The 26,253-nt window shown below is 39.1% G+C and overlaps 1 protein-coding gene and 1 pseudogene across 2 annotated transcripts in view; one reads left to right on the plus strand and one right to left on the minus strand.

Annotated features, from left to right (window-relative positions):
• Positions 1-21,767, minus strand: part of LOC145465748 (DNA topoisomerase 1-like) — a 59,688-nt gene extending 37,921 nt beyond the window's left edge. The window contains exons 1-19 of one of the 2 annotated variants that reach the window (XR_014041690.1): positions 21,760-21,767; positions 21,504-21,558; positions 20,449-20,509; positions 20,145-20,179; positions 19,717-19,884; positions 19,020-19,249; positions 18,842-18,905; positions 18,291-18,371; positions 17,455-17,499; positions 17,222-17,292; positions 17,060-17,087; positions 16,670-16,751; positions 16,359-16,459; positions 15,656-15,724; positions 13,994-14,185; positions 13,409-13,459; positions 13,042-13,136; positions 12,643-12,792; positions 11,559-12,031 (exon numbers count right to left, since the gene is read on the minus strand). Coding sequence is in view for 1 of the 2 variants with exons in the window: in XM_081449511.1 (XP_081305637.1) it covers positions 11,929-12,031; positions 12,643-12,792; positions 13,042-13,136; positions 13,409-13,459; positions 13,994-14,185; positions 15,656-15,724; positions 16,359-16,459; positions 16,670-16,751; positions 17,060-17,087; positions 17,222-17,292; positions 17,455-17,499; positions 18,291-18,371; positions 18,842-18,905; positions 19,020-19,249; positions 19,717-19,884; positions 20,145-20,179; positions 20,449-20,509; positions 21,504-21,515 (1,638 nt within the window). In the remaining variant the exon portion in view is untranslated. Of the gene's footprint in view, positions 1-11,296; positions 12,032-12,642; positions 12,793-13,041; positions 13,137-13,408; positions 13,460-13,993; positions 14,186-15,655; positions 15,725-16,358; positions 16,460-16,669; positions 16,752-17,059; positions 17,088-17,221; positions 17,293-17,454; positions 17,500-18,290; positions 18,372-18,841; positions 18,906-19,019; positions 19,250-19,716; positions 19,885-20,144; positions 20,180-20,448; positions 20,510-21,503; positions 21,559-21,759 lie in introns of those variants that run through there. The other variant, XM_081449511.1, reaches the window with a different exon arrangement.
• LOC145466244 (uncharacterized) lies at positions 1-25,737 on the plus strand (annotated as a pseudogene).
• Positions 25,738-26,253: the final 516 nt, after the last annotated feature.

The raw sequence follows: 26,253 nt of genomic DNA on the forward strand, positions 1-26,253 counted from the left end.
ATGGTGTCAACACTATGCACACCATACGACATAGGTGTGGCCTTTGACATGACAGTTGCTACCCCATAGTCAAACAGCTCTGTTCTACTTTCTTTTTTTTTAAGAAAATACTCTTCTATAGAATACAGCATGTAATGCCTTTCCGCAACAATAATTTGAAACAAAATAGGTTGGAGGGCCACCTGAACTTACTAATTTACGTCACAGACATGCTTTGCCGCTTCACGCGTCCAGCGTCTCTTCTCGGGGAGGAACGTAGAGCGGACTCGAGAAAGCGGCGGAAATCGAGCCGAAAACACCGCGTATTGCAAATAAACCATAAGAACCAGTGGATGTCGAAGGCACTGACTGAACTTGAATTATTTCACACGCAGACAGGAAAATAAATAAAACGGGGAACACAAAAGGAAGAACTAGAAACAGAATTTTAACAATATTGACATCCCGCCACTCGTTTTACAAAAAAGGGAAGCATTTCACTATTAATTCAAATTTAAATAAAGGAAATTAGGTGTTTCTTACAAACAATGTCCGGACGTCTTTACCTTTCCAATAAAATATAAAGTTACATTTCAACATAATAGTTTACTGCGGCTGGTGAGTAAGCTGCATATGCTCATTAACAGGCTTACCTTTGCAAGACCCCATCACAGTATCTCGCCCAACCGCTATCTTTCGGTAAGTTTATATTAGCTGTTAATTCTGCTATTCACAAAAATTAACTGATCCACAACGTATGTTGCAAAAAGGTCTTTATAATTCTTGTGCTGTATGATAGTATTTTATATTTTATTATGCAGGAGTCGACAGTTTCTCTGTCGCGGTGCCGTTAAAAATCGAGGAAGAAGAAAACATAAGCCAGAAAGGTTAGTGCAACAAAGAACTTTAAAAAACGCCGACTTTCAAGTACCCAAGACAAGTCATATGACACCAATGATTTTTTGGTGGAGCCTATTAATTGAACGATGCCATGTTTGTGTTAGTCTCTCCACAGTTACAAACTGAAAGTCCAGGAAAATTCTGTGGACCGTTCGCTGCTTTTTTCTCTTCGCCGGCTTCTTTATGGATCGCGTATCTGCTGACAAGCAATGCAGAGAGGAACGGAGCATAAATGGGATGGCTCTACTGGGATTCATCTTGAAAAAGTTCTTCGTTACAGCTCTTCACGTGTGTGATATCAGCTGTGAAACAGAAATCACCTGTCAAAGCTATAACTAGGTCTTAGGAGAAAAGTCGTGCGAACTAAATAACCACACCAAGGATGCAAGGCCCGAACATTTCCGCTCAGACCCGGCACGGTTTTACAAAAGACGTTTGAGCAACCGGGGTATGCGCGAAACAAGCATAAACACAGACGTTTTTGAGAGGCGGGCATCAACCGGAATTCCAATGCTATCGCCAAAGGAAGAAGATAAAACTTCCAGTTTCCGTCATTGTTTTAAAACTGTCTGTGCTTACGATTTAAGATTAATGCCTAGAACTTCCCCGAATTGATTAAACGTTGTTTTCTCGAAAATTTAATGCTCTTTAATGCTCCTGGAGGGCTTTCTCCTTCGAGAGAAGAATCTCTAACTAGTGCCAAATTTTAATTGGCCCTATTTACAACATTTTTGCAAATTTCATCCCTGGCAGTTTTCTGGGTAATGGTTCCCCGAAGGTAGTTACTTATTTTATTTCGATATCGGCGTATCTCGATGAAATTTTCCCCGGTTTTTATTATTTTATTTAAAACAAGATTTCTGTGGGCAGCTATCAGTCTCCATTGACAGAAACACTGTATTTATTATGATAGAAACCAACGTAGTATAATTAGTAGATTTGTATTTTTTTATTTATTTATTTGTTTTTTGGTCTAAGTTCCTCTGGGTTCCACTTCGGAGCTCCCAGCGCATTCATGTCAGGAAATAAAGGCAAGCGAAGGCAAAGACACCATTAGCAGCAAGTACTGGCTGGATCCAACTGCGAATGGAACGGCAGTTTTGGTTTATTGTGACATGGACTTAGAAGGTTACTCACGATCAGCTTTCATGCCATTTCTGTGTTGTTTTTAGTATGACTTGGGTTTTGATATCGTCGATTTCTTCTCTGCTTAAAATAGAAGTAAACTCCTGGACTTTTCTTCGCCTCCACCATCGCCAGTGAAGAGATCCAGACTTTTCTCTCCTGGATTTTTCTTTCTGTGTTGTTTTTAGCATGAGTTGAGCTTTGATTTTTTTGATTTCTTCTCTGTTTAAAATAGAAGTAAACTTCTGGATTTCTCTTTGAGTATCACAGCAGTTTCATCTACTTTATAACAAAAGTTAACAAGTTCTCTTTTAATCATTTGCAATGTAGATGTCGATGAATGTATCACCGGCAACCACGACTGCGACGTGAACGCAAACTGCACCAACACTGTTGGCGGACATAACTGTACTTGTAAGGAAGGATTTACTGGAGATGGTCGCTTGTGTTCAGGTAGACTCATCTTTTCGTGTAAAACTTGGGCAAGCTGTAATAACAGTGTAAAACGTCTGCTATCTCTTGGATAGGATAATCTTTATTTATAATATTTGCTTCATTACATAAGCGATACAGTTTCTGATGGAGCTACAAAAACATTTGTTCTGAATACTGAAATGGCATAGCATGATTTACTGTCCCAAGGAATTTGAGCCCGAAGTATTGAATACTTTCCGTGTGCGACGCGGGTTTAAAAGCTCCAAATTTTACAAAGAATGTAAGAGCTCAGTATCGCTTTTGCCACCCAGAAAATTTTGCAGTTTTTGAAAGCCAATTTCCCCTCTAATATGGACTCTCTTCAGTCCAACTATCATCACTTTATTATATGACGGAGAAATTACCTCACTGTGATTGGCTGAAAGCAGACAAATTTATGTGATTACAGTGCTGTGCAACTTAATGCAGGTGCCCTCGTATTTTATTTAGTCATATGATAAATGAGTAGTCGTACGAAAGCTCGTATCACTCGTAATGGAAATCGTAATTGCATATGGATGCTACACAAAAGTAAGTTCGTATCGCCATATTGATGTGACGTTTCTCCTCGCCATAAACTGCGTCTACGGGGTCTCCGCAAATGAAAAAAAAAATTCAGAACAAACTCGCTCCATATTGCAATTTTCATAATTTCTTTTCTCTTGCAGCTTACAGAAATTGTGGTGAAATCTACAAATCTGGCGGAAGAAAAGACTGTGTGTACACCATCAAACCTGACGATTTTCCTGCCTTTGATGTGTTTTGTGACCAAACAACAGCGGGTGGAGGGTGGACTCTGTACGTCTGAAGTTGCTAGCGCAACTCGTACCTCTGTGAGAATGCAAGACATTCTGCGGCTTGGCACAAACTTCTCGTGGTGAGTACCCTTGTGACGGATAGAACATGTCTGGTTTCTATTGGCTATAACAGCTAGCCAATGGCGTAATGTACTTTTCGATCCTTACTTTTTTGAAGCTCGACCTCGTTATTGTGTGTTTCTTTGACGGCATTTTTTCTAGATTTCTAGGCACTCGATGGCTGATCTTCAATTTGGAGCTATTTTGATTTAACGCACATGTTCTTTTGTTTTCTTTTGCGCTAGCAACTTCAGATGTACAGAGTATTTTAGAAATACCGGCAACTTATGAGATCCACATCGAAACCATGGTTTTGCCTGAACTAAGCCGAACAATGGCATATAAAACACGCAAAACAGTCAACAGGACTTGCGCGTAAACAGCTACATTTGAATCATGTGGTGTCAGAACAACCAAAGGAGGAATAAACCTATACATCGAGCAAGAGAAACATAAGCTCGATCAGATAGCTGCAAGAAACATAAGAATGTCACTAGACAAACGTATAGCTTTCTCAAAGTAAAGCTACGGCGTCTCCGAAGGAAATCGTACGAGAACAAATATGATATCCGTGATAAGGATCTACCTACTGTGCTTGCAAACAGTTCTAACCACAGCCGGGCCCGGCGTCACAATATAGAATGCAAGTAAGCAACATGTTCACGGTAAATTTCATATTTTGTCCCTCAAGAGCAAATTCATGGAGACTTATAAAAGCATATCTTGCAATAGAAATGAGCCTAAAAAATGCAAAAACACATGGCAAATTACAGAGGTGTCAAACTCAACGAGTCGACATGCAGATAACACGCAGACCTATGACCTATAAAAAAATTTGCCATAGCACGATCTAACGGCTCAACTTCACTTAAAATTCCTCCTTATTACACAACATGAAGTGCCCTTCATGAACACGAGTGAAGCGACAAGAAAGGTCGAGTGACCGAACAGAGAACGGCAAATGTACGAATGTCACGAACCGTAGAAGTCGTGTAGGCTAGTCAACCCCATTTTACACTCAAAGACAAGAGCGCAAGAAGGAAACAACGAACGAGCCAAAGAAGCCCGAGCAAAAAAACAAAGAGCCTGTACACTCTGACAATACGAGCAACGACAGAGGCAGAAAGCGCCAAAGAGAAATCCAACCAAAGTCCGCCAAAACTACCGGCAGCTCCGATAGAAAAAGACCACGGCACGAAGAAGAGCTAAACTCCATCCAGGAGAAGATAGACAGCTCCAACAACACTATCAGTCTGCTGAATTCTCACCTGGAGAAGGGCTCATGCCCCAAGACCTTGAGATACAATGCGTGGGCGAACATCACGCCCGACGAGGACTTTAAGAAAGACATTAACTCCATTAGAAGAAAGCCGAACAGGCCCTTGTAGGGGCCCTAGTGAAATTTCACCACAGGCGCGTAAAAAGGCTTAAGAATAAGTACAGAAAGCTCGAACAAGCTAAGTCTCGCAGAAGTTTCCATGAAACCAACCAGTCTTCCCGCAAAACACCGGCTAGAAATAGAAATGCGAATGAAGATAAGAAAGACAACGAGCTAGCCGAAGTGTTGAAAGCCAAGATCAGAGAGGTCGATATATTGCTGGAACAAATGAGATCACAAGCAACGAATAAAAAAAGTGAATCTTATCCTGTTGTCTTATCTGACCCTTTAGAAATAAGGGAGGAAGGGAAAAGAAACAACACAGATAACAAAGCGGTTAAAAGCCGCAAAAGATTAGAGCGGAGAAGAATCAAACAGAAAAAACGCTTTCAAAACAACATTGAGTCACGCAAGCAACATATCAAAAACCTGTCAATATACAGCTGACAGACGAGCATTCATTCCTCCTCCCGTGACAAGAGAAAACACTATCAGGCGCCAGCTACTCAATGACTTCAGTCATTTTGCCAGAAGAATGCGCCTTAAATACATATTTCACGGTCACGACAAAGACCCTCATCCTTTCCACGTCAAGCCAGACTGGGACCCACCAGTCCAGCCCTCAGTTGCTCTAGAAACCTTTCTAGAAGAAGTCGAATTTGACCTTGCTAATATCAAATTGAACAGGCCGAAAGACAACCTGTCACAGGGAGAGCGAAATGCTCTCAAAGAACTATCGCGCGACAAAAACATTGTACTAAAGAAAGCCGATAAGGGTACCACAACCGTCATAATAAACAGAACAGATAAACCTAACGAGGGTCAAGTCCAACTTGATGATATACATAACTACCGACCCCTAGACAAACCTATGGTTGACACCACGGCCAAAAAGGTTCATCGATTGATTCGATCACTACTACAAGAAGGCCACATAGACGAAATGATGGCTAAATGGCTCTCCCTTACGCCCGACCCTCCGCGAATACCAGTGTTTTACACACTTACAAAGATTCACAAACCGACACCTGTTGGTAGACCAACTATATCAGGGTGTGACGGCCCTACAGAAAGGATCTCAGCTTTTGTTGACCACCTTATTCAGCCAATAGCACAAAAGCAAGCCTCGTATCTTAAAGATACAACAGACTTTCTTAACTTCATCGAGAAGACTAAACTGCCTAAAAACACCATTCTTGTCTCTATGGACGTCACCAGACTCTACACGAACATACCACAGGAGGAGGGTATTACCACTGTATGCGAAGCATACGAAGAATTTTACCAGGAGAACCCTCCAATTCCTAGCAGGTATTTAAGAGAAATGCTAAGTCTGATTCTACAAGAAAACTCGTTCCAATTCAATGGAAAAGATTACCTCCAAACTCATGGAACAGCCATGGGAACGAAAATGGCCGTAGCTTTTGCTAACATATTTATGGCCAAAATAGAAAAAGAAATACTCAGACAAAGCTACACAAAACCCATTTTTTGGAAAAGATACATCGATGACATCATATCCATGTGGAACACACGTAGGGACAAAATAGAAGACTTCCTTCTAAAAGCAAACAGTTTTCACCCAACGATCAAATTCACGGCCTAAATCTCAGAAACTGAAACTACATTCTTGGACACGAAAGTGTACAAAGGTGACAGATTCAATAAGGAATCTATTCTTGACGTGCGAACTCATTTCAAACCTACAGAGACCTTTCATTACACGAATTTCTATTCGTGTCACCCACTAGGCGTCACGATAGGCTTTATCAAAGGAGAAGCGTTAAGGCTTCTGAGAACAAATTCCTCTCAACTTACTTTTGAGGAAAACATGAGTAATTTCAAAACACGCCTGCAGAATAGAGGTTACCCAGCTAGAATTGTAGAAAAACACCTTTCAGAGATTAAGTTCTCTGATAGAAAAATGTCACTAGCACAGAAAGACAAAACCGCACAAAAGAAAACACTGCCCTTTGTTACGCAATACCACCCGGCGTTGCCTAACCTAAAAGACACACTACTGGGGAAATGGCACCTTATAGATAATCACCCGCTACTGAGAGAAATCTTTAAGGAGCCCCCATCATCTCGTATCGCAAGGGAAAGTCCCTAAAAGACATCCTAGTTAAAGCTTAACTATGAAGGCTTTATAACTTATTCATCCGCGAACGGCAGGAGTCGTGCAGGCTTGTCAACACTTTTATCACTCACTCCATAGATCATATATTTCTTTTACTCAAGGACTACAAAACTCACTGAGATATTTAACTTTCTTTGGAGCATCCGAGCGATAGCAGTTTTAAGTAGTCATAGGGGAATTGGGGGCGGGGTTTGGGGCGTCGGAACCTCTCCCCTCCTCTCTCGTCTCTTCCCTTTCTTCCCGCTCTCTCTTCGCCCCATCCTTGACTAGAGAGCCTGTTCACAGAATACATTAAAACAACTAGCAAATACCACAGGCACGTTATGTATGTTGGCAACTGTGTGACAAGTTAAAAGACATGGTGGGAAAGCGCGAAAATCGTTCGAAATCGCTCAAAAAGTTAAATGAAGCTGTCTAACCCTATGAAATGAAAAATCGAAAAACATCCAGTGGAGAAAGTCAAGAAATTGCGATGTTATAGAAGATAAATAAAGAAAACACTTCTCCAAGTTTTAGGCCTGTGCGTTTCCCCAAACTTCAGCCGAGTATTCCTCGAAATGTTTCGCAGAAATTTTCAGAGCCCCGTATGAAAACGCACAAACGGTGTTTATCCGTGGTACACCAATATGGCGACCAGAGAATAGTGTAAACATCTGGAACTTACTCAGCTTACTTTGGCTATATAGGCGGCTGATTATCTGTACTGAACAAACAAGCATTTACATAAGCACTTTCCCGAATGCATTGACTTCTAAAACGGCTCAAAATCATGAGATAAGTATATATTTTTCAACAAACTCGATCGTAGCTTTGTGCCACCCACCGCTGTAAACTCTGAAATTCAAAATGCTCTGGTTTTCAAACGAAGCACGCCATTTAGCTGTAAAATTGTAAACAGATATAAGTTTAGCGCCTCTTATGCTGATACTTTTATTTGTAAAAAACTAGGTTACTTTACATATGAAGCACTACAAATAAGAGAACTTTGTAACCCTAGAACTTAAAATGAAGAATCTTGTAACTAACTATTTTTATTTTTCTTTCTGGTTGCTGTTGTATTTTGTTTCGTTTTTGAATTTTTATTTAGCGATTCTGCATTTAGGTAACACCATCTATATGGGAATACCAATAAATTGTTGCTGTTGTTGTTGTTGCCTAAAAAAGTCACGCAGTCACCAACGCACACAGTCACGTAGACGGTTGCTTCGCCTGTATGAAACCCATTGATTTATTTTACACGTGGCGTGCACACCAATTTCCCCTAAAAGTGAACCTTTTATCATTGTTTCTGGAAGCATAATGATTTCACTTGTGGGTCGATGAGGTACGTGGTATGCACGCAAAAAAGAAAACAAATCAATGGCTGTTTTTATTGGTACGATCGCCAAATCACGTTCTTACCTTGACTCGCGGCATGAGACGTGCCGCTTCGACTCATTTCATCTAGTCTCTCAGCTACTCGACGTAGAGCGTCTTTCACTGCATCCAGTTGACCCTGTTCGTTATTCATCTCGAATCGGATTCGATCAACGTAGCGGGAACAATTGAACAAACGACTAATTGAGAATTTTTGTAGACTAATCGGTCGGTGTGTTAGCTTGTGTGAGCTTGGATCGAATGGTCCGTTCTGGCGGGAAATCAAAGGTCACCTTTGCGGATGTGACGTAACCTTTTGACATTTGACACTTTTTGGCGGAAATTGTACGCCGTTCGCAAAGCTGAAGTCGACGTTTCGCAGAGACTGTACATTTTAGAAAGCTCGACTTACGAAGCTGAATGAACGAAAGCCCGTGGTCGGAATGAAATATTCAAACTAGAATCCGTAATAAAAGGTTAACTTCGTTTCAAAATTACGCTTAGAAGTTCCTTGTAATAAAAATATCAAACCATTTCGACAGGATAATTTCGAAATTGATAAATTGGATGTTGATTGCTAAAGTTGGATGTTGATTGCTGAAGTTGGATGTTGAGTGGTAAAGTTGGATGTTGAGTGTTAAAGTTGGATGTTGAGTGGTAAAGTTGCATGTTGATGGCTAAAGTTGGATGTTGAGTTCTAACGTTGGATGTTGAGTGTTAAAGTTGGATGTTGATTGCTAAAAAGTTGAATGTTGAGTGCTAAAGTTGCATGTTGATTGCTAAAGTTAGATGTTGAGTGCCCTAAAGTTGGATGTTGAGGCCTAAAGTTGGATGTTGATGGCTAACGTTGGATGTTGAGTGCTAAAGTAGGATGTTGAGAGCTATAATGTTGGATGTTGAGTGATATAAAGTTGGATGGTGAGAGCTAAAGTTAGATGTCGAGTACTAAAGTTGATTTTTGGCGGGGATGGAACACCAAATACATGCACCTCGAAGCTTTCACAGCACTGAGGAAAGTTATATTACACCATTAAATGATCAAATTGAAACATGAAAATGAACTTATTGAACTATCTGTGTCATCATTACGATCTAGTATGTACAGAATTAATCAGAATTCACTCTTAAGTTATTCCACAGAAAGGAACAATAGTCAAAATTTTTAAGCGTAACATTGCGGAATAAAGAGTCAAAGAAAAATAAAAACATGTAATAATGGAAACCAATGTTGTTTAAGCTAAATAAAGGGCGTTTCAAATATTTTCAAGTTGCTGTGTTATATTGTTGGGTTTGGGGATATGTGAGGAAGAAAAAGCCGAGAAACGCAAACAACTTTGATGGAGCTGTCTCGAATTTTCTGAAAGACATCTATTAGCCCTCGACATGCCGAGTAACGATCTGACAATTGACAACATTGTAGCAAAATGAACGCTTGTGATTCCGACTGGTTCTCTCATCGTTTGTTATTTAACAATTAATCCACGGGCGCGCGTTGGATATGAGTTGGCTAAAATCATCTCATACCCTTCAAACGCCAGTGGAATAACTGTTTAATTAAAAACGCCCCCAAAATGTAGAAAAATAAAATATAAAAAACATAACCCCCCCCCCCCCCCCCACAAAAAAAAAAACAACAAAAAAACAAAAAACGCGTACGTTTACCATATTGGAAGAGCATCCAAAAATTTTGGCAGCAGACAACTGCAATGTTCAACTCACTCGCGCTCTGAAGGGATTTTATCGGTAGACGAGGGAATGGAGATGGTATGAGTGAGCCGTTTTAAGAGCCTGTTCTTTCATCCCTCCCGAAAATTTGGAATTTGTCGAACTAGTGTCTTTCTACATTCAAGTACCATTTTGGATCAATTTACGAGATGTACAAACTTTCTGATCCAAGATGGCCTCATAAATAATCTCGATCACAGATCTCGTCCACAAGAGATCTGGGAACGAGATGAGCTCAAGGCTCGAGTTTCAACCGCTGGGAAACGAGCCCGCGGAACAAAGACCGGACGCGAGGGAGTAGCAGAAATCGAGCCTGGATGGCCTCATAAGCAACGAAAATATCTCATCTCGTAGAGCAAGCTTAGAGCTACCTATATATACTGAATACAAGCAAAATAGTTTTTATAACTCTTGTTATTAACGCGGGTTTCATCCACTATCCCACCCCCATTTTTGTGCCACGGTAGGTTTGCTTGTACGCAGCAGCGCGGGGAGGCTATGACGGAAAAGTTTAGTATTAAAAGGCTCTGAAGTTTATTAGATGGACTTTATTAATCCCACAATGCATAGCATTGCCTTGCCTTACAATGGCTATGAAATATCTAAAATTCTAAAACACATACTAAACTAGGCGGCGAAAACCTGTCCTTGCGTACATAAAAATGCTTCCCAATGTAAAACTAACGAGCAATTTTAATGCAGGTTTCCATTTAAAGAGTCTTGTCCTCAAAGAATATGCCCTACAGGAAACAAAGGTGTAGAGCAGTATACGATACCACAAACAACTAAACTTGCTGCATGACAAGGAAGTTGTTGATCATAAAACCCAGCAAGATCTGATGAATTTAAAATCATTTCTGAGTTTATCAAGTCAATTATTTCACTCATTTTAAAGTAATTTCGGCGAGTTTTAAGAGATAGAAGTTAATTTGACACGGCCGAAAAAATTAGATCTCGGGTGGTGTTAGAAAATTCTTTCAAGTTTAATCGCAACAACTTTGATCTGCCAGAAACGATGAACGAAAACTGGGGTGTTGCACTTAAGAACGTTATAGATACATTACAATGTTGTCAACTCATTTACTAAGTCACCCAGCATTCGTCACAAAAGTAAAGTAATCACGAGTCATGTTTCGTCCGTTTCCTCAATGAAATGCTTGACGAAACATGCTGATTCCGTGGTATGCTATGCAATGAAATTTGTTGCAAGTTGTACCAAACATTGCTTTTAAGATGCAACACAGGTTTAAGAATGTTTTCGTTTAGCGAGGCTAATTTAAATGCATACAAAATAATTTTAAATTGGCAGCCATTTATGAAAAGGTTCTATGCCAGGGGAAGTCTTTTTAGTTGTACCGCCTAAGGGAATATCCGTCGACCATAGCACTTTGCGTATGACGTCATTGGTATGGATTCTTCCGTTCGAAACTCACTCGTCAATCTTGTGAGTTGGGAAAAAATCTCCCCGCAAAGGAGACTTGTTTAATACGAAAGAACTGTTGAGGGACAAACAAGGAAAACAGATAGGTTCCGAACTCGACCGAATTTCAGGAAAAGCTGAAAAGTACTGTGGTAGCAATGTTTGGCCACGAAAACAACTGATGGAGGGACATTCGAAAATCACCTGTTGAAATTTTCTACGGTAAAATGTAACATTCCATTTCAAAATAAATAATTAATTACCTTATATCATATAATGTACAATACAAATGGAACTACTCCTGGATAAGTTCCAGACTTGTCTGTTTCGTTCCCACCTTTTAGCTTTCCTAATTTGTTTTTGTCCCATTTAGTTGTGGCGGCTAAAATCTCAAATCATTCGCGCGCGCTCCATCGCTGAATAATAATAATAACAAGAATAATAATAATGGTGATAACAATAATAATACCATAAAATTAAATTAAATTAAATTGAATACCACGACAAATGCAAGCATAGTGTGAACTAAAATTGGATGATTATGACGCTAGCTGTAACCGAATAAAAGCCAAGATCAAAAAACAAAGTCTTTGTCCGCCATGTCTAGAGCCCAGGCGAACTTCTCTCGTTGTGTTTTGTTGTACACCTTCTCCACTGGCACCTCGTGCTTTTTGCACCTGAAAAACAGCAAAAGGAAATTGATATATAGTAGTTTTAGACATTTACGAGTTGTCCCTAACAAAAGGTACTGAAAGGGAAGCTCTACCCCTGATGACAAAGCTTGTCAAATCTGGCGCACGCCATCTCTGAGCCACCCCGCGCTACTGACTCCACAACGTGGACACTAAATCGTAGCGGTCAACCATACGGGCTATCTTCAGGTGATCACGTTTCCACAACAGGGGGGGAGGCCATTTTGAGATCGCTAGACTTGATAACAGATGGCGATTCAGAATGGAAAAGAGTACATCGCGGCTTCCTGCGCATTCGCTGCAGTAAACAATTGATTACGTGACAGCCTCCACGTGTTTGACGCAAAATATCAAGCTCTGAGAGTAATTTCGATGCGAGTGATTTTCGCGCATTGATTATTGACTTCTTCTCTTTGAGTTTCCGCTTCAAGCGAGAAATACCGCTTGTAGCGCAAGGCTTTGGTCTGTGGGTCCTGCAAATTGGTATTCTCATGTTACAAACAGAATCTCTGTTTTCTAACTCACGGAAACTTCTTTTGGGTTCAGAGGTTATCAAATTGTAACCGACATATAAAAGTGCTAGAGGTATCACTTACCACGCCACTGTGATTCGTGGGTCCAGATAATTCAATTTTGAGGTGCCGAGGGCAATCTCTTTGTTTTCTTCCTTATCAGTAGCTGTTACTTCCAGTTTAAAGAGCTGATCCTCCAATCTTTGAGCCTGTGCTTTTTTCTTTTCTAGCTGCCTGAAAATGTAGAGTTGAAGTGGTATCATCACATATCTTTGTTCATTCTCCGTGCTGATCTTCCTTACACTTACCATGCTTGTTCCATTGGTTTATTGTTTTATCTTTGGGTTTATTGTTACACTGTACGTTTTTCTTTCTTTCTGAGACTTCCTTTCAACTAAATTTTCTACACCACAGAAAAGAGACTTATTCAAACTGAAAACGTCGCAGTAATCAAAGTCAAAACAGAAACACTAAACAGCATACTTTATCGTCTTCTCGTCCTTGCTTTCTTTAAGTTGAATTTTCAATGCCTTGACTTCTTTCTTGGCTTCCTTGATAGCTTTCTTCTTGTCTGCAATCTGTTAAACAAAAACAAGACCAGTAACAATCTTGAGATGTTCATCACATATTCTTTGATTCATATGGGGAAATGTTATTCAAATGACTGTGGAGGCTGAGAAAAGCCAATGACCAAGACAAGATAAACCTAAGGCTGAAATGGGTAAAACACCTTTTCGTCGAACAACATTCTTACAGTCTAAGAGTACTAATTCCTGTTAAAAAGAGAAAAAAAGCATTTACGTGAACTCCTGAAGAACGGTTGTCAATGGGACTATCCAGCACATCATACCTTATTTTGCTGATTTGACATCGATTTCTCAAAAGTCTTCGGAACTGAACGCTGAAACGAAGACAGATAAAGACAAATAATTATTTTTAGGATTGTTCGTAAATTCTGCAACACATGGGGCACTATTCCCTTTTGTTTCGCCTTTAGTACGTTGCAAATGATTGGTTAAAAAACAACCAAAACCAATCACGTCTTGGTCACGTGTGTTATCCCGCGCTTGGCGACGGTTACGTTTGTTTGCTTCGGGTTCTGTCATTGGCTCAGTGTCTTGTTTACGTTTGTAGTGGTTAGACCGTTTACTTATTTTGTTTTGTTGTTACGGTATTTCCTTAAAAACGTAGCCTGACAATAACGCAGCCGCCCCTCTTCGCTCACGGCTACTTCAACGCTTCACGTGAGAGTAAGTTAATGATTTACGGCTAGAATTTCCAAACTGCTGACGGAAATCTTTTCCAATCGCTCACGAAACTCCAACCCAACCGAGAGCGACGAGGCGAGACGCACTCAGTACCAAGTACCTTATATTTCTCTTCCCAATTTCAATACAACGGTCCAAAAGAACAAAGAACCGGGTGATGCGCATACCTGATGGTTACATAAAATGGCCACAGCACGGTTTGCTCGATTGTAAGACAGCACTTTAGCGTTGACATTATCCTCAGATTCTGTCAGTTTATTCAGCTGTTCTTGTAGTGTCATGGAGGCGTTGTATGTTCGAAACACCTTGGCAGTCAGTCCGTCCATCAGCTCGGTCAAGTACTTGTTCAAGGACGTTGTCTGCAAAAATCAACGGATTATTCAAAATAATGGCTTGACTTGGCTTGCATTACTCAAGCACCATCTGATCACCACTCACAAACTAGTCATAATGCTAATTTGAATTGCACTCATCACTTTTACCAATTCCTGGTTTCCACTATGAGAGACTCCAGCAGTGCAATCGACACGGTATGCGTTGGGTTATTTTCTGATCTTTTGGTAAAGTATTTCAGGGGCATAGTCCTAAAAGATCTGACCTGTTTTATCTTAAAGGAGTTCAGCCACGGCGGTATTTTGAGTTGTTTTGGCCGCGCACAATATTACCTTAAAATTGAAGGAAACCTGGGAATAATACTTTACTAAGATAGAAAAACACCAAAGAGATAATGATAAAACATAAAGGAACAAGGATGGTAAAGGATGGAGAAGATTGACACGGATTACAAACTTGGAAAATTTCCGCTAAACTTCACAACATGTGCAAACTGTGACGTAGCTCCACCTTTAAACTAGGGAGTTTAAGCAAATCACTATGGCTGGTGCTACTACGGCTGCCCTAGCTGTAAAGGTCTGGGGAGAGTACGTCTCGGTGGTCTGCCAAATTTTAGCGAAATACAAAGACGAAAGAAACATCGGCTAAGGAGTTTAAAATCTCTTTTATTTAGTTTCTCACAGCCAAATGGCTTCGCTCACAGGACGATGGCCGTTATGTGCCTCCCTAGGACGAACAGATTATTTCTGAGCGACAGCGAATGCTACACACTTTGCACCATAACAATTTGAGGGGTGAAATATATAATTTCAGAGAAATATATCTCAAAGAATATCGGGTGAAGAACACAAATATATCAATACTCAAAGAAGCAAAATAGCATCATATAGTTTTCCAGATATAAAACATCTTCACAAACCCTCAAAGCAAACTTAACCGAAGAAAAACAACCTCGTGCTCAACACGAATATTTCAGTTGACTCACTTCGTCATTCCAAAACCTTTGCCAAAACTTATCGTAAATTCAGAATACGGATTTACAACCTTATGAGAGGCAACCTTGTCACAATCTTTGACTTGAATTGACTTTCAAGGATATAGTATCCAATGGAGTCCTTAAATTGACGAAATGTCCGTTGAAAAGGGCCAGAGAAGCGGAATAAACCCGACGTAGTAGCCACTACGGCAAAACATCCCGACTCACGTTTTCAGATTTCACGCTACGGCTGGATGCAACCGACGTACATGCGCAGTGTCTCATTTTGGGGGAAATTTACTTCCGGCAGCCGTATCAGCGCCAGCCGTAGCGTCCCTTATAACTTCTAAGAAAGACTCATGCGAATGTTATCTGGGTTGAAACTGTTCTCAATACAACTCCCAAGAAGGACTGCAGACCCGTTACGTCGAGCTTGACAAGCAATCGCCTACAGAACTTGTAGAGATTCTTGTTCCACCCAAATTTCGCCTTTTTCTTTCCAAACGAATGATATACTTACGGTTAGTCTATCAAACAGGTCATCACCATCCTGTTTTCTTTTCATAAATAGATTAAGATTCTTGAACACCTGTCAGAAAGAAAAACAAATTGTCCAAAAAAAAAAAAAAAAAAAAGATTCAATTTCTGACTTATCTCGGCTTCGTCTGATTCAAAGATGATATTTTTACATTCAGTTTGAGTTCTCCAGTAACAGCTGCTTACTTGTATATTTTGTATTCTTTACAAATATCTTTTACAGTCAAACCAAGTGACGCGTACCCCTCAAGATTACATCAATGAATTGATTATTTGAATATTGAACCCGCCAGTCGTTTCAAGAAAGCAATAATGAATTGATTATTGGAAAATTGAACCCACTAGTCCCAAGAATACGGCTAACGGATTTTAAGTTCAAAACATACAATTTAATATTGATTTTTGAAATGACTAGCGAGTTCAATGTTGAAATAATCAATTTATTATTGCATTCTTGAAACGACTAGCGGGTTGAATATTCAAATAGTCACTTCCAATCATTAAAGTAATCTTGAGGGGTACGCTTCACTTGGTTTGACTGTAAACGTCTGAACCCGCTGTTCCTTAGATAACCAAAGATCAAAATCTTCCCAGTGGAACTGTATAAACACTTTCGTTGATTAATGAAATAAGGACGAAAAAGATACATGTACGCACAAACCACGCATGGATTAGAGAAACGTTACCTTCTTTTCCACTGGCACAAAGTTCCAATAACGCACAGAGTCTTTACCAAGGAAATCAAACTCAACAACATTCTCCTTGTCTTCCCACTCTTCGTGTAATTCTAGCGAGAAAAAGGATTCAATTAATTAACCAAATCATTTGTTTAATAAAAAAGACCAAACTCGAAACTTGACAATCAAAGCCTGAAAAAAAGAATGTGTTTCTGTTTAAACGTTGCCACATTTGTGGCATCCATAATTGTTTGAAGTCTCTCAAAAACACAAAATAATGAACCACAGGAGAACCACAAAATGTTTATCAATCTACTTACTAATATGCTCCACTCTCAACGAGCAGCAGCCTACAGTGTCAGCTGTTTCTTCATCCTTTTCATGCCCAGCACGAAGAGCAAGCTGAAAACGTAAATCACAGAGAGTCCTGATCACCATACTAAATGAACTTACAGCTGGCCCAAACAACATTCCCTAAAGTAAGAATTGATGTGTGTCACAATGATGCACAAAATTTTTCAATGACCTTTTTACTCCAAAACATAAGATAAATCAAATGTACAGTGTATATGGGACCACTTCACGGAATTTGCTTAATTTGACAAAAAAAAAAATCGTTTGTGTCAATGATGGATTTATCAGAGAATTCATGGGCACATGAATGGAGATTAAAACTTTTCCTTGCAAACAAGAATTTTGATTTCTTTTACCTTGTCAATAAAGTAGAGAGCAACACCTCTGTGAAAACAAATACAAAAAAGGAAACTATTAACAGCAGAACGATACAGTAATCTTAAATTCAACCCTGGTATGTATGAAGCACATTCAGGTGTTTGTTGTGTAAGAGCCCAGGGATAGCATTGTTAACAAACCTCTGTCGCAGTCTCATTTCTTTTGATTTCCAGTCCCTTTCATAATCCTCTCTAATTCTTTTGACATAGTCCTGTAGAAAGAGTTCAATAATAATTTATTGTGACAATTTGCTTAAACTTTCTCTACCATTGTGATCATTATATAATTGATATATAATTTTAGCTGCCAAATGAGTCATTAAATTCAATATCATAAAGGGCAGTACATACATTGCACAGTACCCACTGTTTACCTTCAATTTCCTTGCCGTTTCATACTTTTGCCAGTCCTTTTCACACTGTAATTTCAATGAACTTTTTTTAACGTAGAGAAAACAGCTACTTGTCTCTTGTCACATGACCACATTTCCAACCCATATTCATGAGAGAACCATCAGAGACAAAACACACCAGAAACATTAGCAGCAGAATGTCAAGTGTATGTATCAAAGTGTAAGTTACTTATAGTGTATATGCAGAAAATCACAACCAAGTAGGTAACAGCTAAAGAAAGACACTAGTAAATGTGCATAGATATAAGTGTGGGAGATGTATGGTTAATGCAGTGGCTTCCAGATCAAGCACTGGTCTAGACTACCAGTAGTCCCTCTACCGCTTAGTCTGTCGTGTGTGATGCGAAAGAAAACTGCAATAAAAAAAATGGCCACAACGGACTAAGCGAAAGAGGGACTACTCGTAGTCTAGTACTGGTTAGGATCACTGTGTCATATTCTTAGGCAAGACACTCTAATCTCACACTGCTCTCCACACCCAGGTGTATAAATGGGAAAGGTGACCTGCTGCTAAAACCTGACAAAATATTATGCTGGGATCAAACCTGTGAATCATTGGCATCCCATCCAGGGGGAGTAACAGTAATTTAATCGCTGGCAGTGAGGCTGTCTGAGTGCCACTTAACACATGTGTATAGTGTGATAGCTCATTGCTCTTAACAACAGTTTTTATTTTTTCACTCAAATTTGAGACATTTCTCTCGTGATCAATGAATGAGGGTTAGGGTTAGTGACAGACGAAATCTGGTTTTGTACCTAAGTAGATACAATATCCGTCATCTACAAGTAAATCTTACCTTTAACCTGGATGTGGGATTCAACATGACATACTTGTAACTTCCTTGAATGTTCTCTACCCAACAAGCTAGCCAGGAAACCTTCACAAAACAACAGCAAATAGAAATTTAATCAAGACAAAAAAAGTGTAGGGCCATGCAGAAATAAGAATTATGCTAATGAAACTGTTATTTGTCACACAAAATGTACTGACAAACAAATTTCAATTACCATAAACTTAGAGCTTTGAAAACTGACATCTGTCAGACCACAACTGTATTCTGTCACTCCCAAAAGCAAATCTACATGTGAAGGAAGGCACACTGTTCAAGAGTTTCATTATGGGCCGAGTACCAGGCGATTTGACAGGCTGTGAGGTCAATTTTGCCCACCTGGTTTGGGAATCTGGGGAAAATTTTTCTCATAAAGAAGCTCAGTTCAAAAAAAATGTTGCTTGCCTGTGAAAACGAGCTGTCCTCCTGCTGGAAATGTTAATGTAAACCCTGACTGTTACAAAAATACTTTCCCTGCCTGGACAAATGTCCCCATACTGTATTTAATTTTGTAATACCTTATTATCGTGAATAACTTTTTGCCATTTGTGCCCTTCAGGAGCTTCAGGAACTTTGGCACCTCTACAGGAAAGAAAGCATCAACAAGATTCTTTCAGAATTAAACATGCTTATTATAATTAATATTTGTTTATTGTAGCACAGTTGCAACAAAAGCACATTTTCATTGACACATACTCGCCAATGTTTATGATAAAATCTTCGGGCATCATACTCTTCTTAAACTTTCCCTGCTTTGGATGGTCTCCACGTCCTCGGAACAAGCCAGGAAGTTCAATCTTGAAGTTGCCCACTCTCTGTTTGTGCCCATCCATGAGAGAGTAGCCATACTCATTTAAAATTTCCTCGTTTTCTTTTTTCAGTTCCAGTTTTTGTTCCTTTGTCCAATTTTTTCTCTCTTCTGCTTTCTGCAGGAATTAACAAGAAAATAACATTTCATCTTGCAGCCTGAAATAAAGTAATGTAAGTTATAGCTAGTGATTATAAAGCTCTAGGTTTGAGCTCTAGCCAAATTGATTTCATGGGCAAGATGTTTTTCTCCTGGGGCACCTCTCTCCACACAGATCATAAAATACTACTTTGTTGTAGACATGATCTGATTGAGAGGGAACACACACATGCCTGTCCAGTACTTCTAGCTGCCTTATGCTATGTACAGAAACTGTCTACTTGTACTCATAAACTGCCCACCAATCACTTGGATTAATATGGATCTTTTTACAATGACTGTCTTTTCCTTGCAAGACGACAGTCCTTGATATGCAAAGTCATCATCACAAACACTTAGTACATGTACACTGTATTTCACTGCATTATGTGCAGTATTGTACCTATATCAGTCTAGTAACAGAGTAGATACTGTGCATTATCATACCTTCACAAAGTGCGCATGCATTTCTTTGAAGTCACACTTCTTGAGATCTTTGATCACTTTGCGCTCTTCACTTGTCATCTCTTTCCTCCAGTCTTCAAAGAAGTTGTTGTTGAAGATTTCTTTGCTAGTGTAATCATGGTCAAGCATCCTAGCATAATATGACGCAACCTGAGAATATGGAAGCACGTGTCAGTGTCTAATACTTATAACATGATGACAGTGAATATAGAGTAACTTAATTTGAGTTTGCTGGTAGCCTGCAAACCCTTAAAACTAAGCCTTCAAAATCTGTAAAAGTCTAAAAGCTTAAAAAAGGGTAAATCCAACGATAGGTATTATTAATGTGAACCCAGGGCTTAAGATAGGAATTTTATCTCTACTTTAATCTGAAGCATTGGTAACAATTCAAAGGACAAGTCTTTTCATACCTCTTCTGCTTGTACACTAAGCTGCATATGGTCCCCTATAAAGAGAGATTACATGTATTTCAATAATATTTTCTCAAAATGTATTGACATCATTTGCATGTGAAAGGTTTAAACAATTAAGCAATATGTAGGGCAATTAAAGGGGAAATAAATTTTGTACATTAACTTTACATTTTTATGGCAGGGTGTTTCAAAATGAAGCTGCATGTATGTAAAACAAGAACCACAACAAAACAGTTCTAAACAACAAACAGAAAAACACTAGAGTGATTAAATCAGTGAGTATCAATCAGTAACAACTTACCATCATAATAAAACTTCACATTGCCAGGCAGAGGCTCGTACGCAGGTGGAAAGTACGGTCCCTAGAGAAACGATGATCCAGGTGATCACAAAGGTTATAATATTCTGTCATAATGGTACTCTTACAGTACTTACATGTATCAGTTAAACATGTGAGAAATCAGTCAACCAGAGTCTGTACAATGACTGTTGATGAGAACTGAGACTTGGGAAAGACAGTCACTAAATTACACTGTATATTTAATTAATACATGTATATAGATTTGTAGCATTCATGTGCACGAGTCAAAAGAGTAAAGAGTACATGTAGATACATGTACATGTAAGAGTCTGTCAAATACACTACACAAAAAATGTCAGGAAGCAAATTCTTATCAACACCTGAGCACATGTACAGAAACTTCTGGATTTACAAGAGGTGATTTAAGCAATAGACCACAAGTTTTTATGGTTTATAGGCTGATAAACCATACGGGATGTTGGAAGAACACGAGACAAATTCGTAAATCACGAGCCACGGGCTCGTGATTTACGAATTCTTTGAATGTTCTTCCAACATCCCAAGTGGTTTATCAGCCTACAAACCATAAAAACTTGTGGTCTATTACTTTTATGTAATAATTCAGAAGACACACAAAATTTCCATGAGTTTACTGGCACAATAAACCATAGCTGATTGACCAATCAGGGCGCGCACATTAATTTGATTATTATATAATAGAATAATATTATATCTAAGCATGAACTCTGGTAGACTTTTATTTTCATTGGGCCTTAAAACTGCTTTGATTGTAAGAAGTGATAATCTGAAAAAGGACACTTGTCATCTCACAACAATTATTGAAAAAATCGAAATAAAAATGCAGCGGCACCTTTACTTATAACAAACACTCTAAACTTCTAAATTATCCTGTTTCTTCACAAGTCAAGTTGTGGTCATATGTAATAAATTATTAACTTATTGCTGAATTGCTGACTTTACTTATGTTTGTATGTTGGCATGAATGCACCAGACAATGGTGACAAGAAAATGATAAAATTAGAAATTGTGACTACCTTGTGTTCCATGTGTAACCATTTTACACCTCCTGGGAGTTGCTCTTCTTCCCACCTGAAGAATGAAGACTAAGTTACACACAAATGTACATTTTTGTATTCATTCAAAAAAAAAAAAAAATACAATTCTAGGAGAAGAATGCCAACACGCATTTCTGAATCCTGAGTAAAGCTTCATGTAATCAAGTGTGTATATTGATATGTTTTGTCATTTAACAACATCACAAAAAAAAAAGGACAAGCATTGTAAACAAACCATTTCCAAACTTCAAGCACTTTCCGTGTGCGACGCGGGTTTAAAGACCCCAAATTTTTCAAAGAATGTATAAGTTCAGTATCGTTTTTGCCACCCAGTTTATGGTGACATAGACTTTGAAAGTTACTGAGTACCATCTTTTGTGTCATTTCTGTGTTGTTTTTAGCATGACTTGGGTTTTTATTTTGTTGATTTCTCGTCTGTTTATAATAGAATTGGGCTCCTGGATTTCTCTTTGGCTATTACAGCAGCTTCATCTACTTTATTAAAAAACTTTAACAAGTTCTTTCTTGATCGTTTGCAATGTAGATGTCGATGAATGTATCACCGGCAATCATGACTGTCACGTGAATGCAAACTGCACCAACACTGTTGGCGGACATAACTACGCTTGTAAGGAAGGATTTACTGGAGATGGTCGCTCGTGTTCAGGTAGACTCATCCTTTTGTTTAAAACTTGGGCGGTTGTAATAACAGTGTAAAACGTCTGCTATCTCTTGGAAAGGATAATCTTTATTTATAGTATTTGCCTCATTGCATAAGCGATACAGTATCTGATGGAGCTACAAAAACATTTGTTTTGAATATTGAAAGCGCATAGCATGATTTATTGTTTCAAGGAATTTGAGCGCGAAGTATTAAATACTTTAAGTGTGCGACGCGGGTTTAAAGACTCCAAATTTTACGAAGAATGTAGGAGCTCAGTATTGTTTTTGCCACCCAGAAAATTTTGCAATTTTTGAAAGCCAATTTCCCCTCGAATATGGACTCTATCCAGTCCAACTATCATCACTTTATGATATGACGGGGAAATTACCTCACTGTGATTGGCTGAAAGCAGACAAATTTATGTGATTACAGTGCTGTGCAACTTAATGCAGTTGCCCTCGTATTTTATTTAGTCATATGATAAATGAGTAGTCGTACGAAAGCTCGTATCACTCGTAATGGAAATCGGAATTGCATATGGATGCTACACAAAAGTAAGTTGGTATCGCCATATTTATGTGACGTGTTTCCTCGCCATAAACTGCGTCTGCGGGCTCTCCGCAAATGAAAAAACATTCTCAGGAACAAACTCGCTCCATATTGCAATTTTCATAATTTCTTTTCTCTTGCAGCTTACAGAAATTGTGGTGAAATCTACAAATCTGGCGGAAGAAAGAACGGTGTGTACACCATCAAACCTGACGATTTTCCTACCTTTGATGTGTTTTGTGACCAAACAACAGTCGGTGGGGGGTGGACAGTATTCCAGAAGAGACTGGACGGTTCTGTTGATTTTTTCCTTAACTGGATCGATTACAAAATTGGTTTTGGTGATCTGAATGGTGAATTTTGGCACGGACTGGACAAAATTCACCGCCTGACATCAGATAATAACACCATGCTGCGCGTGGACTTGGAAGACTTTGAAGGGAATACTACTTATGCTGAGTATAGCATGTTCAGTGTTATGAACGAGAATGACAAGTACAAGCTTAACCTCGGTTCATACTCAGGTGATTCGCGTCGTTTCCTGTCGCTTTGCTGGTTGTAGCAAAAATTTGTAAATTTATCGATCATGAGTTAAAAAAACATCGAAGAGCAACAAAATCTGGTGGGTCAAAAAAACAACTAGGACTGCTGAAAGTTTGAGAGGCGAGTTAATTAACACCTTCGAGACCAATGAAAACCTTCCTCTCATCTCTCGTTGTCGAATTTTCATAATGAGACATTCACATTGATTTTTTTTCACTCAATTGTTTCTTCTTTTTACATTACATTTACATTCATATTTATTGCTTCGTTCTTCGTGATCAAAGAATGTGTCTAGTCATTTTTAAACTCGTGGATACGCGAAGCGTAGAAACGTGTTTGTTGCGGGGACTCCGATATGCAAATTTGTCACTCACTCACTCACTGACTCACTCAGGTGTTGACACTGCTCGTAATTAGTCGGCCCGATCCGAACGAGATCGCCCAAGTCCGACGCCATGTTGGAATAGTAACCACGCCTGACGCCATATTGGAATAGTAACGGAGCCCGACGCCATATTGGAATAGCAACCGTGCAGTCAATGCGAGCCTACTATACTACTCAATGCGCGCATCGTGCCAGCCCGAATATTGATGATTTTGTAGCTTTTACACGATCATTAATATTAGGTGTTTCGCTAAATTGAAGTGGAGTCGACTTCGAATGTTCGAATTAGTGCTATGGCCGACTTGAAGGCTGAATTTCAGGAGCATTTGAGTCGTCCAGACGTTCAAAATGACCAGGAGATGTACATTTGTTTGCTGGAAAGTGACCTGAAAAGCTAATGTGCTAAGCTTTGATGAGAATGTGTCTTATTCCTCGACCTTAATGAGCTTATATGAGCGAAACGAACAACTTTTGATGAACGAAACAGCTATTGAATGCAAGACAAACATCGGCACCATTGTATAATATTGCAATTTTATTTTTATAATTTAGTAACATCTAAACCTGAGGCCAGCCGAAATGTTTTAACTCTACGACGTTGTGTCAGCCTTGCAGTAGTGACTTATTATCGTTCTACTTTTCAAGTTTGGCTGATTAGATCTGCTGTGAGATCCAACGTTCAATAAAGCAGGACCTTCATTCACAGCTTTGCAGTTTAAACACTTAAGTTTTTCATGTTGAGTTGTCCATGTTCAACCGGCATCGAGTTAAGTTTAGATTAAAGTTGTGTTCTCTATACTTGTCTTGTTTATTTTAGTACATTGATCTGAACTCTAAGTGGGATGTGAAACGCACATAAACGTGGAAAGAAACTCCCAAATACTCGATTTTGATAAGCTTAAATGATTTTTACCCTGTCTTTTGTTTACACTTTTGCTTCCTGATTGAAAAGATAACAAAGGGAAAGAAACGCCCTGTGAGCTTGTCCCCAATTATTAGTTAATACTAAATACATTGACACTTCAATAAAGCTGTTATTATTATTGTTGGAACACATATTTATGGTCGACAGATTTGTCGGTTCAACACTGAAAATGCTTGCAAAAGAGTCTACTTATTTTGATGTACTTTACGTACAATATATATATATATAGACAAGCGGTTCCACATTGGAAAAGAAGTGCTGTCTCATAAGAAACCTTATCCAGAACCTTGAATGAAATGCAATGAAGAACGTTTGTGAGCTCGTACGACTTGAATACATGCAAATATTTCCAGCAGGCAGATCAACATCAAGATCTGGGTGTGAGGGAAGGGGGGAGGGGGGAGAGTATTCTATGATTTGTTGGGCATGAGTGTCCTCTCTAACCCAAGAACCCTTAGCCTTTACCATTCCATGTTCTGCTGCAATTTTGCCACCCTAGCTATTCTGGACGTATATCTTTGTAATATGTGTGCAAAAAAAAAAAGCCAACGAAAAGAGCCAACACTTTCTGAGTTAACTGCGACCTTGCACGGTACAAACCCAGCTTGTTTTAACAGCATTTAATAATACACCAGTAATTGCAACTTCACCAATATGTTTCATCTCTAGATTACCTAATCCACGAGTTTGGCCATAGGTCTCCTTTGATTCTCTTTAGGGCGACATGATCGTCATAGCTTTATATATAGAGCAATGTGTTATCACCATTTCCACTCCTGCGAACACACATGAGTAAATACGTTCACTCGGACAATTTGTTTTCGCTATTAACTTTGCCTTACTTACAATAGTTAATCATTTTTTAATCCAATCAGTTTCAGGAACTGCTGGTGACTCTCTCTCTTATCATGACGGTGAACCATTTTCAACTCGAGATAAAGATAAGGATAGTCATGGCTGTCCCACGAGGTTTCACGGAGCCTGGTGGTACAATAACTGTCACCTTTCCAACCTAAATGGCAACTATCATCACACAAATCCCTCGCCCTTTGGTGTTGGTGTGAACTGGAAGAACTGGAAGGGACATAACTACTCCCTGAAGAGGACCGAGATGAAAACAAGACCAGCGGATTTCGAAACTTTCTAAAGAGAGGCAACAATTCTACGCAGAATAGACAGAAATAGACATAGCTATGGAAATGGTGCTTTCAGCTAGTTTACAGGTGCGCCAAGAAAACAAAATAACAAAGTAAAACTGTACATTTTGGAACAAATATTAAACTTAACTAACTAAGATTGTATTTAAAAACATGATTCACCTCGGAGTTATACACCCAGCTTCAGCAGTTGTGAAAAAAATCCCCGTTCAGGCCTGAATTCAAGGTTTAATTTCACAACTGCTAAGTTGTGTGTATAACTGCGATGATCAATCATACTTCATATCTTTCTCCTTAGTTCAAATCTATGATCTTTCATATATTCACTTGTATTCTTCATCACCTACGGGTATATTACGAACTGACAATGTGGCCAGCTCCCAGTTGGCTTGATAGCTCAGTTGGTAGAGTACTGCACCGGTATCGCAGAGGTCATGGGTTCGAATCCCGTTCAGGCCTAAATGTCTAAAATGTGTGTATAACGGCGATGATCAATCATTTCTTAA

Source organism: Orbicella franksi, chromosome 13, assembly GCF_964199315.1.
Source record: "Orbicella franksi chromosome 13, jaOrbFran1.1, whole genome shotgun sequence".
Classification (NCBI taxonomy): domain Eukaryota; kingdom Metazoa; phylum Cnidaria; class Anthozoa; order Scleractinia; family Merulinidae; genus Orbicella; species Orbicella franksi.